Raw genomic sequence first — 17454 nt, 5'->3', positions numbered from 1 at the left:
TGTAGTCGAGAAGGCTACCCGCATTTCTTTATTATTTGTTAAGGGCGCGCTCCGAAGGCGAGCTAGGATGTTGTCCATGTCGGTAGTAGTATGCGCAGTTGCGCTCGTTATTAGGGTATGTTGTGTGCGCTCGGTGCGCTCGTATCGTTTCGAAGGTGTTATTTTTGCGCTAATGCGCTCGGTTAGTATGTGTGTTGTATGCGCTCGGCGCGCTCGGTGTTGTTTTGCGCTAATGCGCTCGGTTAGTAAGTGTGTCGAGGGGGGGGCCCGTAGAGGATGTTTAATTAGGTCGAAGGTCTGCGAGGACGTAGATAAGGTTCGTCTAGGAGGAAAAGGAGTTGTTAGGGAGGGTGTAAGGAGATAGGAAAGAAAGAAGATATAGTAGATGTTATAGGGAAGTCGGAGGTATAGAGAAGATTAAGGCTTTTAAGTAGGGCGAGCAGGTAGAAAGCGGGTCCCTTACTTGTTCGTAAATTGTGTGCGTACTCGTGCTCGTAATTATTAGAAGAGCTCGTAATTGTTAGGAAAGGCCTGTAATTGTTGTGTCGGTAATTGTTGTGTTGGTAATTGTTAGTTTAGTGAATGTTTCGCATTAGCAGTCTCGTAATTGTAGCAGAATGTACATAATTGTCTAGAAAAAGGCAGCCTAGCCCCTAAATGTCCGAAAGGGTAACTAAGCTTCGTGAATTGTAACTCCCTCCCCTTTAGGGTAGAGAACGTATATTTAGTACGCTCTAAACAATAGTAGATTAGTCGTAGCTAGCAGAGACACCTAGGCAATGTCCTATCCTTCGTAAATGTTTACCAGACCCCTTTCCCTAAATAGTCTAGCAAACAACTAGGCCTATCCGGTAGCACTAGCCTTTAAAAGATGTCCGCCGGCAGGAGGTAATAATAACAGCTGCTCGCTCGTAAATGTGTGCGTGAATTTGCTCGTAATTGTTCTTTATAAATGCGCTAGTAATTGTAGTGCGGAAGAGTTTAGCGGTGTCGGTCTATTAGATAGATGTCGGCGAGGACGGAGATAAGGTCGTGCCGGGGGTCTTGTTATAAGCGAAAGAGCTTACTTTAACATAAAGAAATGTGTGTGTCTCTTTGGGTAATAATAATGTTTGCCCGAGAGAGCGAGCGGAGCCTTTGCTAGACTACTAGTCTAGGAAACAACTATAGTAAGCCGAGAGCATCCGTCGCTATGTTTGCTAGACCCTTAGTCTAGGAAACATTTTAATGCGAATTATAGCCGCACTTAGATTCTTAGGTACTGTAATCGTTCTTCCGGGGATAGCGAGGATTCCCTTACTCCCTATACGATGTTCGGAGGTCCGGGAGCCGGTTCTCTATACTGTTTAGCAGTAGGGTCGTCGCCCTAAGGTAATGCCGGCTCTTTATCCTTACTCTTAACACTTGTAAGCCATCTAGGGTTCAAGTCCCCGCGTGTTAGCTTTTCGAGCTTATTAATATGCTCGAGGTAGTCTGTAGGGACTACCCGAAGTATGTCCCTAGACTATGTACCTTAGAGCTCTGCCTCGTCTAGCTCTGCAATCTTGTAGGTACCGGTGTCTAGGCTTATACTTATTACTCGGTAGGGCCCCTTCTATCGAAAGGACAGCTTCTCGTAGGTAGACTTTCGCTCGCCTCTCTTTAATAGCACGAGCTGCCCCTTCTTAAGCGGCTTGTAGTCGATATTATAGTTTATATTCTAGTACTCCTTCTAGGCATCTCGTAGCCTACGCTATAGGGCGGTAACTTCTCTAACATCCTTCTTAGAGTAGAAGATCTGCCTTACTCGAGCGGCTAGCAAGTCTTCGGTCGTACGAACCGTCTTCTAGTTAATTATTTTCTAAGTGTCGTACCGTAGCTTAATAGGTAGGACGATATTAAATGCATAGAAAAGACTTGCCGGCGTACATCCTATAGACCTGCGAATAGTAGTGCGGTCTGCCTATAGTACTGCGTAGAAAAAGGATCTCCAGCCCTTTAGCTTGCCCTGCGTACACTTTAAGAGGACGTCTAGGATGTTAGGATGTCTACGCTCGACTAGACCGTTTGCTTCCGGGTAGTAGGCGGATATATAACTAAGGTTTGTATCTATTTAAGCTAGTAGTTTAGGCATATCGCCGTAGTTCTTAGGCCCTCTATTAAAGAAGATCTAGTTATAGGCCCTAGTACGTAAGAAGACGTCCTTAAAAAGAAACTTCGCGACCTACTTTAAACTTACACCTTAATTCTGCCCCTTATTTACGATCCTTCCTTCTGGCTATCTAGAGAGAGACTCCCTAGCTATAATAATGCTTCCGGAGCTATCGACATAAACGACGTCTATATGCTACGACTCGCTAATATAGCTATTATATCTTAGGTGCAGTTCCGATATACTCGCTAGTCCGGACGATCGAAGAAGATACTTAGGGCACTTTCTAACGAAATCTCGGACCTACTTATACAGTCCCTGCTAGTAATACTAACAAGCGATCTTTATATAGGTCCCTTTACGCCCTCTATAGCCGGAGGTAGGGTCCCTATAGAGGGTACGGATAATCGACTTCTACTTAGACTCCTTGTTAATAACTCTATATAGTAGCTTGTTAATTCTTTTCTAATACTACAGGCAGCGCTCCCTAACTAGGTAGCAAGATACCTGTTTCTTAAAGGCATACTAGCTGTTCCTATTTACTCCTACTAGTCGTCGAAGGGTTAGGAGGTAGTATATTATATCGCGGTAGAAGTCCGAGAGGAAGCTGTTAATGCTATTCCGAACAAGTTCCTCTTCTAGATTAGGGGTAATCTCTTCGGCCTCGATACGATTCGCGTATACTACATATAGCGTGCTATTAATTATTTCTTCGTAGTCCTGCTTATGCTCCTTGTTAATGTTATCGGACTAAGTACGCGGTCGTCGAGATAGCGCGTCTACAGTAGTATATAGTCGGCCGGGAACATACTTTATATCGAAATTAAATAGTTATATCTATAAAAGCCACCTTGTTATTACTACGTTAGGCAAGTCGGTCGGTAGTCGGTTTAACTAATAGACTAGAGTATTCGCATCTAGCTTAAGTAGGAAGTAAACACCGTAGAGATAGTGCTTTAGTTTCTTTAATACCTTTAAAACACCGAGGCACTTAAGCTTCCTAGCATCGAACTTTCGCTCGTTCGGCTTCTAGATGCCGCTTTTATACCGAGATAGGTGTCTTGTCTTATAGTTGTCGACATCTCGTTATATAAGGACTGCTCCGAACCTATCCCCGGATACATTAATAGCAAGGATAATCTGTCCTCCCGAAACGTAGTCTATAGTCTTAAGAGCTAGTATAGTAACGAGAGCCTTCTTTAATTTCTCTATCGATGCGTTATACTTAGTAGTCTAACACTAGCACACATTAGGCTTTAGTAGATTGTACAGCGGAGCTAACACCTGTGCGTACTTCTTAATCCAGATGCGGAAGTACACGACCACGCCTAGGAATACTCGAACCTCCTTAGGGTTGTCCGGAGCAGGCTACTCGGTAACCTTAACGACTCGTGCTTTATTAGGGTGTCGGCTATGCATATTATAAACGTACCCGATAATTAGTACCCCTGTCGAGAACTATCGCGACTTAAGAGCTAATATAGTAAGTCCGGCTCTCTTAATGTCGGTAAGGACTACGTTAAGGTTCGTAATATATTTAGCAACCTAACGTCGGATGCCGGGCTCGGTTTCCTCGTTATCGTACGTAGTGCGTAGACCTTTAACTCTAATGTCGTCTAGAAAGGGGCGAGCTCGGTAATTTATATGCTCCTAAAGGATAGTAGTTATAATCCTTTAGAACTAAGCGACCGAATTCGTTCCGCCTATAGGAATCCCTATGTGCCTAAACAGCCCGAGCAGTGTATAAAAGGAGGTAAGGTCCCGACAGTGCTCGGCTAGGGGTATTTAGTCGTATCTAGAGAAGAGGTTTATAAGCGAGGTAGTAGTGTACCCTACGAAGTCTACAGAAAAGGAGTCTGCGTCCGGTAGCATATTAGCATCCCTTAGCGTAACATAGTTTACTTCTATAGCTAAGTTAATAAGTCGGTACTTCTTCTCCTCCTTCTTTTCCTAGACACACTCCCCTTCCGGCATAGGGTCCTTAGCTTTTAGTAGCTTTAGGTTGTTTAGCTTCTTTTGCACGATAAACTAGGGGTTCCGGTATGCACTATAGGATAGCTCGATTACTCTATTATAGGCTTGCTTACTAACTATCTATATTACTACCTTCTCGAGGGCTGCGGGGATAGGGAAGTTCTTATACTGCTAGGCCTTATGCGGAATCGTGCGGATCTCTACTAGTAGGGAAACATCCTCGTTAAGGCGACCGACATATAAGAAATCCTAAGTAAGAGACTTCTCTCGTCGGAAGAGATAGGCATAAAAAAGCTCGAGTTCTTTCGGCTTTAGTTCGATTGTAGTCTTAAAGCTGTTTATGCGTTTAGGGGTAAGTCTCGAATCCTTCTCGATGTCGGAAAACTTAGGGATAAGGTACTTGTTGTCCTAGGGGTGCGTGCTCGGTATAAGTTTAGCCTTATTTTTAAGACATCTCTGCCGCTAGTTAAAAGTACTACTAGGGGGCTTGCTGCTAGTGTCGTGAATACTACTATTAACAGGTCTAATCTTGTCCGCCTTGCGTTTGTATATAGTGTATGCATTCGGAGCAGATCCTACCTCCTATTCCGTTTTACGCTAGAGGTAATCTAACTAGAGAATATCCGCCTACTTAATAAGCAGCGACGCTACTCGAGCTTGTAAGGTAGTTTCCTAGACTATATCCGAGGGATTAAGGGTGTATTTCGTCGAGGTAATAGTCCGGAACTTATCCTAAGCCCTTACTTTATCCTAGGTACTAAGGAAATGTTTGCTAGACCCGGGGTCTAGGAAAGGTTTCGGGTCGACTTCGACTAGTAGTCTCGTTCCGGACGACTGTAAGTAATCCTCTAGATAGTTGAATAATGCTATTACGTTACTAGGGTGTCGGCAGCCTACTCGTTTCCCGACTCCTCGGGCTTAGTTATATAAAATGCCTCGGTCGGACTGTACCTGTCTCCGTATCCCTTAACTCTAGTAAAGGTAATCGTTGTTCTATCCGGTGTCGCGATTGTGCACTCGAGGGACCCGTCGTCGCAGTTTACAGATCTAAGCCGCACCTGTCTAGTCTATAGTCGGCCGAGAAGGAAAGGTGTAGTCTGTATAACAAGAAACGACGAGTAGGTAAGAACTCCTATAACCTCGATCGGTACCCGCTCTATAATACCTAGGAAGTCCGCATAGCTACTAACCGTATTTATCTATATTAGCCGGCAGGTGCGTATGCTAATACCCGCTCGCTTTACCGCAGACTAGCTTATAATGTTCCCTTTAGATCCCTCGTTAATTATAGCACGACGTTCCCTATATCGTTTTAGACCGACAATGCATTCTACAACGGGCGAGGGTACAATAACATAGTCCCGGTCGTTAAAGGACAACCTCGCGTCCTTAGGGTCTTCGTACAGATCCTGCATTAGTCTCGGGGGCATAGTAATATATAGCTCCTTAACTATAGGACCGAGGAAAGCAGGGTTATCGTCTTCTATCTCTTCTACGAACCTATTACGTACATAAAATCTAGAGGGTAGGATATACTTAGCAGTAGCACTACTAAGTTTAAACTCGACTCGTACCCTGTAAGAACGAAGCGGCTCGTCTATATTGTACTAGTATACTGCCGTAGTAGTAATATTGTCCTCCTTAACGATAATCGACAGCCCGGCTTCCTTAGCAGCTATTGCAAAGTCTTCTTAGTTCCGAGCATAGCGCTTAAGAAGTCCCCTAGCTATAGCAGGCGAGGTAGCGAGAAGCTCCCTAACAGGGATATTAGACGGCTGCGCTAGTATCCTGTCGAGCAGCACTTTTTCTATATTAAGCCGCTCTCGAAGGTAAATGTCCCTTCTCTGCGCACCCTTTCTAGTCGCAGTAGGCTTCTAGTTCTTCTTTTTCTTTAGCAGCGGGGGGTTAACGAAGCCCTAAGAAGGAGGGGTAGGATCTAGGTCTATGCTTCTAGTAGGGTCCTAGGTCTGGCTGTCGTTTGCGGACTGCGGCTGGTTACCGGTGTTAAATGTACTATTACTAGTAAGAGTGCCCTATATCGACTATAAGCCTTCTTCGACTACCGTTATATACTCTTCTGTATTAGGGATCTAGCGGGCATCGATCTTAATAGATACTGTCTTCTTAGGCTTCACAATACGACTAGTATTATTGCTCGGCTTAGCGGCTAGCTCCTTTCCCTTAGCTATACTCGTTAGCCTAGTCGCAGCGTTCGCAGATAGAGAGTTAGTACGGATCTAATTTACATAGGGGGCACGAGGGTCTCGCTTATTAATATATACTAGATCCTTAGGAACCGTACTTCTAGCGACGATGTTGCACTAGTTTCTATTTATATTCGTCGCTAGTGCGGGTCCTATAGGGGAGCCTAAGCCTTAGCCTAGGTAACTAGGTTAAGCTGTTAACGAGGGTACAGGTTTTAAGGTCGGTAGAACAGGGCTAGGAACAAGTGCCGGGTTAAGAGGTGTACTCGGTACATATGTCCGAGGAGCAAAGGCAGCTGCAGGTAGTTTATAAGCTAGCTAGTACTTCTTAGCATCCTCGATATTCGCATCGGCAGGCTAGGTAATAGCCCTTCCCTATGCTTTCTCGATAGCGGGAGCTATTATCCGGAGCTTAGGCTAATCCGGCCAGTTCCTAAACTGCACCTTTTATCTATTAACATTACCTTCTCGTCCGATTTACTACTTCTTTTTACTATCGCGGTATATCTAGCCCGCACTTAGGAGGTAGTTTATGTACTTGTATTCGTGAATACTATAACCGGGTTTAAAGCAATAAAAGCATATATACTAGGAGGCTTCCTAGTAGAAGGGGTTCGAGCTGCTAGACGACTAATAGGGCACTAGTCTAGGTCTAGCGATATTATACGAGTAGTACTCGGGAGAATTAGGGGTATTATCGGTATATAGCGTAGCTATATAAGACTTCGGAAAGTCTCTAGGTAGATTAATAGCTATACGTGCACTTCTCTTAGCTCTTGTACGCTTAATCTTAGTAATAGTTATCTTAGAAAGCTTTTTAGACAGGTCCTCTATGTCCGGCAGCTTCTCTTTTAGTACGCGTAACGACTAGACTCTATCGTTCGATATATCTAGCTTCGGATACCTCTTCTTAGTCTAGTTAACAAGCTAGCTAGTAACCTAGCTCTTGCCCTTGCCGTACAACTCCTAGTAAGCTATGCGGCTTGTAACGTACTTAAGTGTCGTATCGTATAATAGAGGAAGCTAAGTACAGGAGGCTAGGTTCGAGACGTCTACTTCGAGCTTGTTTATAATTTCCTGTCCTACCTCGGAGGGCAAGCCTTTAAGGAAGAGGTAGTATTAAGCGACTTCGTTGCACTATTTAAGAGGTATCCTTTTCGAGACCGCTTTAAACGTTATAACGTACTAACGCAGGTTATCCTTCTGTCCGGAGATATTCCAGACTCTTTCCTTTACGCACAGCTCCTCGAGGAAAGGGAGGCTGTACTTATACACCTAGCTATTATAGCACCGATAGTAGGAAAGAGCCTCTTCCTTAAAAGCTTCGTAGTTTTCGCTGTTAAAGCCTAAAAGACTCTCGAGCTAAGCTCGAACATCCGGCACCGAGTGTTAAGTAGCAAGTTAGATCCTTTCCCTATTAAGAGTGCGTAATCCTTTAAAGTACGAATCGAAGAAGTCGGCTATAGTCTAGAAGAAAGTCGAGGCATCCTTGCCGTCGAAGGATAGAGTACTAGGCTCTCTAGGGAAGGGTACGCGACTATAGTAAGCAGGGGCTCTGTTATTGCGAGTAGCTGCGGTAAGGGCAGTAACAAGATCTGCGATGTTTATATTAGCAGGCTAGGGAGCGGGAACTGTATTATAGGTCGCTGTAGTAGCAATCCCTTCGGCTTAAGGGAGAGCCTTATTAGTCGACCCTTTAGTCGAATTAGTTGCAAAGCGAGCCGATAGAATCCTATTGCTATCGCGGAAGGCGCGAGCATTAGAAGGTACCTAGATAGGGCTATTAGTTCCGGAAGCCTCGCTAGTACTTAGGGTATTGCGGAGAATCTCCGAGGGAGTATTAAGATAGCTACGACGGGAGGGTCCGTCCGGGCCGTTATTAGGAGTGTTATTAGGAGATATCGTAATAGCGATATACAGCTTAGTGTCGTAAATAGGGAAATAGGAAGTAAGGAGTGCAGATGCGTGTTCGGAAGGCGTATAGGAAAAGGTTAGCAAGTTGTCGTCGAGACTAGGGCGGCGGGAGTAGGACATTTAAAGCTCTCGAGGGTTTGCTAGACTATTAGTCTAGGAAACATTGTTGCTGCTAGTAGTGCATTACAGCTAACTATGCCGTTTACATATAGCCTAGGGCTATATTCGATAGTCTCCTTAGTATAGGCAGGGTGTACTCGTACGTTCCGGGCACGTAGGACGGCTAAGTATCCAGAAACTCGAGAATAAGGCGGGATCGCTTCTCGTGCAGTGTAGAAGAGTCTAGGGTAGGGAAATAAGGACTAGGGATGCGTCTAGGGTCTATAGCTCGGTATTATTTGTTTACTAGACCCTCTTCCTAATTTAGTCTAGGAAACATCGCATCCTCGAAAGGTCGCACCTCTTAGACTATTCTAGCTAGCTAGAGCCGAGAACTACATATCGCATTCTCGTACCGAGAACCTAGTGTCGGTAGATCTAGGCAGGGCTTATATGCTCCCTAGTTCTAGTGCCGGGTTCGTAGCGATATTATCTGCTATTGCCTCGGAAAGCAATACCGAGGAGCAGTCGGACGATCGGTGCGATAGGGCGACGTTTCTTAGGGTATTCGCGACGCCTACGCCATAATAGCTAGTTAGTCTCGTTTCTTATAGCCATTCTATCGAGAGCACGGGACGGCTTACGTGACCGAGTATTCTCTAATGTCCAGCATGTCTATTATGGCCACCACGGCAGTCGGTAACTTAAGGGCTCTTTTTCCACCCTGTTTCTCTTTCTTTTCTTCACGAACGCCACCTATAGGCTGTGCTGCACGCCTAGCCTACCTGCCTCGGCAGGTAGTTAGGCATAGGAAAAGCTATAGCAGTACGATTTTGGCCCTAGGAGGCTTGTTTTTACCCTATTTTGCATCTGTTAGAGTCGATATTATCTCCGTAGCAGTGTCGCGTTTTAAAGGCGTGCAGCTAAGCTCGGTAGCGTAGTCGCTCGTATAGGTGTAGGAGCGATAATCTCCGATGTCTATTATGTCTATTATAACTTTTACTGCGACCGGTGAAGTTTTCTAGGTACTTAAGGGCTCTTTTTCTACCCTATTTCTCTTTCTTTTCTTTACGAGCGCCTCGTATAGGGTTTACCGCACGCCTAGCGTACCTACCTCGGTAGGTGCGGTCGCCGCTCGTCTCGCTTACCTTTACTAGTAGGTAGTCGGGCATAGGAAAAGCTATAGTAGTACGATTTTGGGCCTAGGAGGCTTCTTTTTACCCCAAATCGCGTCTATTATAGTCGATATGCTCTCCGCTATAGCGTCGCGCTTTAAGGGCGTACATCCGAGTCCGGTAGCGCGGTTGTATATATTAGTGCGAGAGCGCTTTACACCGAGCCTCTATGCGATGTTAGTGTCCCTTTTTTATGTACTCTTTTGCTTCCTCGGCTTCTTCCTTCTCCTTCTTAGGCTGTATCGACGAGCTGCTTGGTGTAGGGTATGCAGCTCGGTAGGGTATAGGGAATGTGTCTATGTGTTCGTGTATTTAGGTGTATTCGGTAGTAGATCTAGCAATGTGCACATAGCGATTTGTGCATTAAGGTAGGGTGTATTCGGTAGTAGATCTAGTAATGTGCACATAGCGATTTGTGCATTAAGGTACTTTGTATTTTGAACTTGGACTTTTAATCTTAGGTACTTAAGCCTACTGCCCTGGCTAAGGGGCAGAGGTATATCGTAATCCTTTCTTCGAGGGAGGGTATTCGTCGTATGCGTCGTAAGTACTCGAAAGGCGACCGGCGCTGTTGTCGAGGTCGTAGCTGCTCCGCACTTCCGCACTGCTGCCTACCCTTTGTATATCCTCCTTCTCCGCTTTCGCGAAGGAAGGAGTCTTATATCGTCTACTAAAATGTAAGGGGGGAACTTCTAAAGGTTCCGATCTCCCGCGGATAGTAGTAGTGCGGACGTACGAGGTAGTATAGGGGGCAAAAAGGGCGGTAAACTGTACAATTAGAGTAAAAGGTAGGGGGGCAAAAGAGGTAGTATTAAGAGCTCTGTACTATTAGGCCTCGTATGCGTGTTAAAGGTCCTTCCGGAGGTGCTAGTAGTCGGTGTCCTGTTCCTCCGTAGGTCGATGTCTTTTTTTGATCCTCCGACCTGCACACGAAGCTGAAGCTAGATACAGACCGCACGTGACAGTGCGATATTCCCCACTACACTACCGATAAACTTTAATTAGGAACCGGCAAAAGAAAAGGCGAAACCCTATATAATTAAGGAGATGTAGTTAAAAGTTAGTTCTCTTAACTTCGTAGCATCCTATACGAGACCGGATATCGCTTTTATAGTTTCTTTACTAGTACGTTATCTAGTAAATCTAGCCGAACATTATCTTAAAGTAGTAGATTATTACATTAGATATCTACTATAAAGCTCTTAATTAAGCGTTTAGTATAGCAAAGACGACAGTAGGCTTACCTACCTATCGTAACCGCTAGAGTTCTTCGGAGCCTTAGATACTTCGTTCGTAGACGATCTAGAGACGCGAAGAAGCTTAGAGGGTATAGTTTTCTTCTTATTTAGAGGAATTATCGACTAGAAGTCTACGAAGTAGACTATAGTTACTAAATTATCTACGGAGTTAGAGCTATATATACTTAGCTATGCTAGAACGGAGATAATCTAGTAGGAACGAGTGTTTAAAAGCATAGACCTAAGCCTTAACAGTAAGGGCAGGTTGTTATATAATAACAAGCAAACTATTCGAGTCGTTACTATATAAGGCTAAAAGCTAGATACTAAGATAAGGTATGTAGATATATAGCAGTGCTAGCTACGTAAGAGGTACTAAGCCGGAGACCTTAAGGTCGAATAGGTCGAAACTACCTTAATGCCCGCGGATAGGATAACAAAACTACTATTAGTATAACGGCATCGCGCCTTTCTAGACTAGCTCCGAATAATAATACTACCGGATCTAGGGGGTAAGGACTACGCGGATAGTAAAACTTTACTACCGGATCTTAGGGGTAAGGGCTAGGCAAATGCCTAGCCTAACTTTACTATTAGAAAGAAGTCTATATAACGATTAGGAGCTATTATATAGCCTTATATATATATTATATACGGACTTAAATTATTACGTTTACTACCTTAATAAGTAGTCTAGGACGTATACATCTAGGGATCTATCGACCGGATTACCCTTTTAAAGCTAAATTTACTTTACTTTTTGCGCTAAACTAAAATTAGTAGTACTAAAGGCCTAAATAGCTATTATATGCCGAACTACGCGTACTTCTAAACCCGTAACGCATTCCTTAGCACTAGTCTGTGCTTATTCTTAGAGCTTATATCTTTTCCGTTTGCACTTCTACTTTCTCTTCTTTTCTTTAACTACCTTATTTTGTATTAGTAGAGGTGTTAATATTATATAGTAGTACTATCGCGATAGTAAATACTAGAAATAGGCGCAACCTTAACCCCGAGAACGAGGCACTACTTCTAGACTTTAACGTACTCAAAAACGTCCCTAAATTAACTACGAAGTCGAGAAAATACTCGAAAACTACCTCTACGATAGGCGACAACTAGTCTAGCATCGACGCTAACGACCCGAACGCGCGCAACGATACTCCTCCTAATCTAATTACTCTAGAACAGCTACGTTAAGTTACCGCTAAGGCCGTAACCGCTCGTACGTAAGATAAAGTTTAGGACAACTAGTAGGGTACGTAGCCTTATCTAAGGGAAGAAGACGTAATTAACGTAGTAGCTAAAGCTATAGTTAACCGCGAGTTGTTAGCGGCCGAAGATTAACTAAGCGATAAGGACGACATGTTCCGACACCGCTACCTTAATTAGCGCGTAGTAAGTAATACGTAGATACCGGATTAAAGCATATAAGTCCTAAACGACGGGAACATATAGGAGGATACTATAGCAGCTAGAGCTAAAGTCCTAAATAAGGACAACGCTCCTCCTTAAGAAATAGTTATCCTCGACAAAAAGGAGTTTATTTTGTTTGTTTGTTTGTTTGTTGTTTGTTTGTTCCATTTACGTCCTTTCGGAGTCCAAGACTATGTAGGACGGCTTTGCTATAAAGGCAAAGCAGTAGATCTAGTTACAATCAGATTTTTCGGTATTCTTTGACCTTAGGGGAGACCCCGTGCCTAAGGTAGAATCTGCAAAGTAGAATCTACCGAAGGACTTTAAAAGCAGCGCAAAACAAAGGAAATCCAACGAGTGTCGTGCAGCCGGGGCTACAGTGTTGCAGCCTAAGGCTGCAGAATTTTCGCGCCAAGCTTTTGCAGAATTTTTAGCGGATCCTTCCGCTTCGCATATACGCTGCGAATTCGAAAGAGATGCAGCGTAAGAAGCAGCTGTCTAACTCGCTGCCTTCTCTTGTCCTTAATATGCCTTTGTAGAACTATATGCCGCCTTCTAGCGTATATAGCTACGTAGGTTGATCGTAGAGTTGTAGATTCCACCGAGTTCTAGCTCTTTGAAGTGCATGTATGCTTCCTTCGAGGGCGACGAAGTCTCTAGAGAAGGGACATGCGATTTCGATTCGGATTTCGAGGAGGTGCGCGTATAGGGCAGAGTGGACTGCTTCTTTCTTCTTCTCGTTCTCGTTCGTAGCGTAGAGGGCTATTCGTTCGAATTGTGCTATTGTTCTGTTGTAGCTTGTGTTTCGAGGGGAGGTGTACCTCTAGGTCGTATTGTTTTTGTAAGGGAAGAGGGATCGACGGCCTCTCCAATCCTCCGGAGGAAACTTAGCTCTACGACGACGATGTCGTCGTAGGTTCGTAGCCGGCACCACGTACAGGTGTTCCTCGTCGCCGGCCAAAAAGGAGTTTAAGAATTACGCTATAACACTTTATTAAGCTAATCTAGTTACCGGACAATCGAATAAGGCCTTTTAGGCCTAGTAAGCTAGGGACCTTAAAGCTATTTAGTTATACGAAATAAAGTTAAGAACGAATAGTTACCTAACCGAAGAGGACCTAATAGTATACTAGGACGTAAAGGTAAGAGAAGCGGCTATCCTAAAAGTAGAGAAGAAGGTAGAGAAATAACGTAAAGCTACTAAAGAGGCCGAGTCCGAAGCCGCTAACATTAAGAAAGAGTTTTAGGATAGATCCGAAGTCGACCCTATCCCTACGAAGAAGACTAGAAAGGGTAACTTTAACTAGGGCCCCTTGCGTAGAACCCTTATAATAGAGACTTTACGTCGTTAGAACTAACCTTAGTAGACCCTAACGAAGAAATTAACTCGTACTCCTAAGACCCTACGTATAACTAGTAGGTAGCAGAGTACTAAGAGGCCTACAACCCTTCTAGATAAACAACCTAAAATTACCGATAAGATCGTTAAGACTTACTAAGATACATTCGACGACTTCTCTAGAGAATTTAAGCAGTTTACTAACTTTAGCGTAACGAAGGAGTAGGCGTTCCGGTAGAATAAAGGAGAAGACAGAGTACTCTAACGCGACGCTACGGAAAACAAGTTAAAGCCTAAGAGGTAGTTAAAGTCTATCCTACTTACCCTCTATAACTTAATCGACCGTATAAAGGAGTTTAAGGCGCTATATTTAGCAAAACTTTACCTATTAGCTCCCTTTATTATTAACGTCCCGTATATCGACATTCTTACTTAGCTTAAACGTATCTTTAACGATATAAAGAGCGGAGTTACTATCTACTACCCTAGACTTCTTTAGATTCTTAAGGACCTAGAGGCCCTCTATACCTTTAAGGGCGAAGGAAAGGATCGAACTATTAAAAGCATCGACCCTATCGCTACGTCTACGATATTAAAAAACTATACTCGCGCCTACGCTACGCCGACCTAGGACGACTAAACCCTAAATAAGCCTAAAGCTAATACTAGAAACAACCGGATCCTAGATATTAAGACTATACGCTAGATAGTAAAAGAATATAATCGTAAGTCTAAGGCCTCTAAGGAACGTAAAAAGAAGAGACAGGTCGCTTAGGCTACCCTAGACGCTATTAACGAAGAGTCTAAAGGAGATAACGATCTAGAAAACTACCTTACTCCGTACTACTCCGGACTACTAGCTCGCCTACGACGTAATTAGCCTATTAACGACTCTTCCGACGAAGAGGAGAAGGAGCTTATACCTATGCCTAAGCCGACTAAGAGGAAGGCACTAGTAAAGAAGTAACCTACTAAGGCCGTTGCTATTAAGGTCGAGAAGCCCGCGAAACGTAAACGCTAAGATAAGGACGAAGACGAAAACGTAATAGGCGTTAATACTAAGTCTAAGTAATCGAAGACTAGAAAGATAAACTGTAACGCTAGGAAGGTCGCTCCCTTACCTCTACCTAAAGGACCTCGATCGAGTAACGTTACTACTCCCGACCGGATAATAAGAGACGCCTACGCCGAGGAGGACGCTATAACCGCGATAGCGGGGAACTAACGTAGAAGAGGCTAAGGAGCCGCCGTCTTTAACGCTATAGCTAGCGGATCCGGCGAGTTCGAGCTAGAATCTCTTAAACTTTAACGCCGTCGTTAAGCCGCCGCCCTAGCGCTTATTAATATTCTACTACCCGAAGAGGACGTTAAGGTATTACTAAAGAAGGACCCCGAAATCGAAGGTCCGGACGACGACTCTAATAGTAAGGAGAGCGAGGGTTAAGATCGTTTAGTATAATATAAACGGATCTCGGGGGTATGTCGATCTATTAGCGTTAATTTATAAAATAGGGTAAGACTAGGGATATTAACTCTAATAGCCTAATTACGTAGTTAGTGTCCTATATAATATTATAGGATATTAGCGATAAGACCCCAACCCCTTTTAGGTATTTGGAATCACGGCATCTATATAGTCTTTAGGTCGATAACCTTAAGAAACACATAGTTTTTCTTAATCTTGAAGTTCACCCCTACATTGCACTACTTAATTGACACACTTTCTACCGCGAGTTGTTCTGCGACGGAGAGCGTTACACTATGACCGGAACGGGATCACTTCCTTGCGGATCGCCACGCGGCGCGCCTTTGAAATTCGACGCCAAAAGCGTTTCCATCACTCACCGCGGAAACTGTGCCATGACGTTTTTCACGGACAACAACTCCAGGTGCAATGCCAAGGCCCCAGCGCGACCAGTCACCGTGTTAGGACCCTATTCGGGACCGCTAGATGATACGTGTTTAGAGTAAGTACCAATAGTTCTTTACGGTTCGCAATGTATCTAATCTGTCAAACAGCTTGGATCCGGGCAAGCAGGGCAAATGGAAGAATGTGGGTGTCTCATGTTGAGACTTGCGAACCGGGCGTGGCAAGGACGGAGTCTTGGGACGTTCTTCGTTGCCGCTATGGGATGGGACTCTGGAGAGCGAAGGTACTGAATTCTCTTGCTGTTTTGCGCTGCTGTTGCTCGTTCGCTGTACGTTAATGGTGCTCGGCTCCGTTGTCATTATGTTCTCGCTGCTATTCCTCCATGATACTTGGGAAAGATGTCGATGACGAAGACCGGCTTCATGCCTTTTTGCTTTCATTTTCTGTGGATATCGTTCATGCCAACGACTGTGTCTATGATCTATATTCATACCGGTGTCAGCGTTGCACAAGTCCAGTTGTCCCAATTTTAGCAAATTGAAACGACGAGTAATGCAGACTCCAAACTCCTCGATCCCGATGAAAAGCGACCCCATTACTTAAAAGCAAAGCCTCAGTCTGAACCTCTACTGAGGAGGCTCGCAACGGTAGGGACACCGCCCATCCTGACTATACTCGTTTAGCCACGGTGTCACGCAGTCCTTGTGGAATCTGTGAGTACACGGGAGCTTCGACCACTCTTCGCCAACTGCGTAATCTTCATGACACATTCCGCACCTGTTGTCTTCGCCTTCAAGGTCCTCCTCGGTCACCTGAGTCGTTTCGAGTGCCAAAAGGGGACCGCGAACCGGAGATGACGGGACAGAGTCAGGCTCGACGTTGCGAACGAGAGTATATCCGAACGGATCCGGGCGGGTATGAGTGAAAGCCTGGACAAGAGCGCCGAGAATGCGACCTTGTTGGTGTCGGGCCAGCGCGTCTCTCGCCTCAAAACTTTCCACCGCAACGTCAACACGACCTGGTTCGGGAAAGAGCACAAGACCATGGTTCATTACCTGATAGTAGAGGTCACGGCCCAAAGCTTGGAGGCGATCCGTGAGGTCATGAAGGTCGGTATCCATTCTTGCTGCCGTTGTTCGGACGTCGTCCGTCGCGGCGGCAGGAACCAGTGAAGCAGGGAGGGCGACATCCCCATGCGCTTGGAGCTGACGTGCGAGGTGATGGGCGTCAGCTTGCAAGGGACTCTGCGGTTCTCTGCTTGGATTCCTATCCTCCTCAATCAGCCGGAACTGCATACGCTCTCCTGCCGTGAGCTGAGCGAGCTGCCGAGGGTTTGGGAGTGTCGGTAGCGCAGCCAGCATACCATAATAGTCCATGGGAAGAAACCCTGGATTCTGACCTTGGAAGGTGAACTCAATCGGTGGCGGGGCAACCCACTCGACTCCAGCTTCGATGCCGTCGGCGGTGTTCCACTGCTCATAGAGGTACTCCGCAAGGTCCGCATCAGAGTTGTCGTTGGCGAAGAGTTCAGAGCGGATGATCTCACGCTGGAGGACACGATCCAACTGTGCCCTCTCCTCGTCGCTGAGCGCGAAGATGGGTCCGAGTGAGCCGTGCTCGTGCATCGCCTGTCTGTACGCCACCAAGAGTGGAGTACGATGGTCGCCGAGACCAAGAGTGGGTTGCGCAGGGTCGATGGGGACGAGGTCATCACGCGTAAGATCCATCGGTACACCGGTCATGATGGCGGTTTCCAACAGGAAGATCCGGCGGTCGACAATGGCTTCGAGGTTGTTCCTATCTTGGAGTGTGAGAAGGCCGATCTCCCTGGTTCCCGCCAAGATCAATCCCGGATCGAGGACCGCAAAGGTGTTGCGGCGAATTTGTTGGAGTTGATCGAGTCGAGTGCGGCAGGCCTCGAGGTCGGCAGTAGTTGAAGCCGTATTGGTTCCTGTGCGTAGGACGGGAAACACGAGGCCGGCAGCGTTTCTGAGAGCGTTCATGATTGCGGTGGAAGAGTAGCAAGGGCCTGCGATGCTTGTCTTGAGTTGTTTCAGGGAGTGGTAGACTTCTGAGATGAAGTCTGGTGAGGTC

General features: G+C 45.3%; 1 protein-coding gene across 1 annotated transcript; it reads right to left on the bottom strand.

Moving 5' to 3' along the window:
- Nucleotides 1-16007: 16007 nt before the first annotated feature.
- On the bottom strand, nt 16008-16190 carry MYCGRDRAFT_31208 (uncharacterized protein; the record flags this gene model as incomplete). Its single annotated transcript, XM_003847614.1, has 1 exon — nt 16008-16190. A coding segment is annotated over one exon (183 nt), but the record flags the coding sequence as incomplete, so codon positions are not given.
- Nucleotides 16191-17454: the final 1264 nt, after the last annotated feature.

Source organism: Zymoseptoria tritici, chromosome 13 (genome assembly GCF_000219625.1).
Source record: "Zymoseptoria tritici IPO323 chromosome 13, whole genome shotgun sequence".
NCBI lineage: Eukaryota > Fungi > Ascomycota > Dothideomycetes > Mycosphaerellales > Mycosphaerellaceae > Zymoseptoria > Zymoseptoria tritici.
This window is presented reverse-complemented; position numbering and strand designations above follow the sequence as displayed.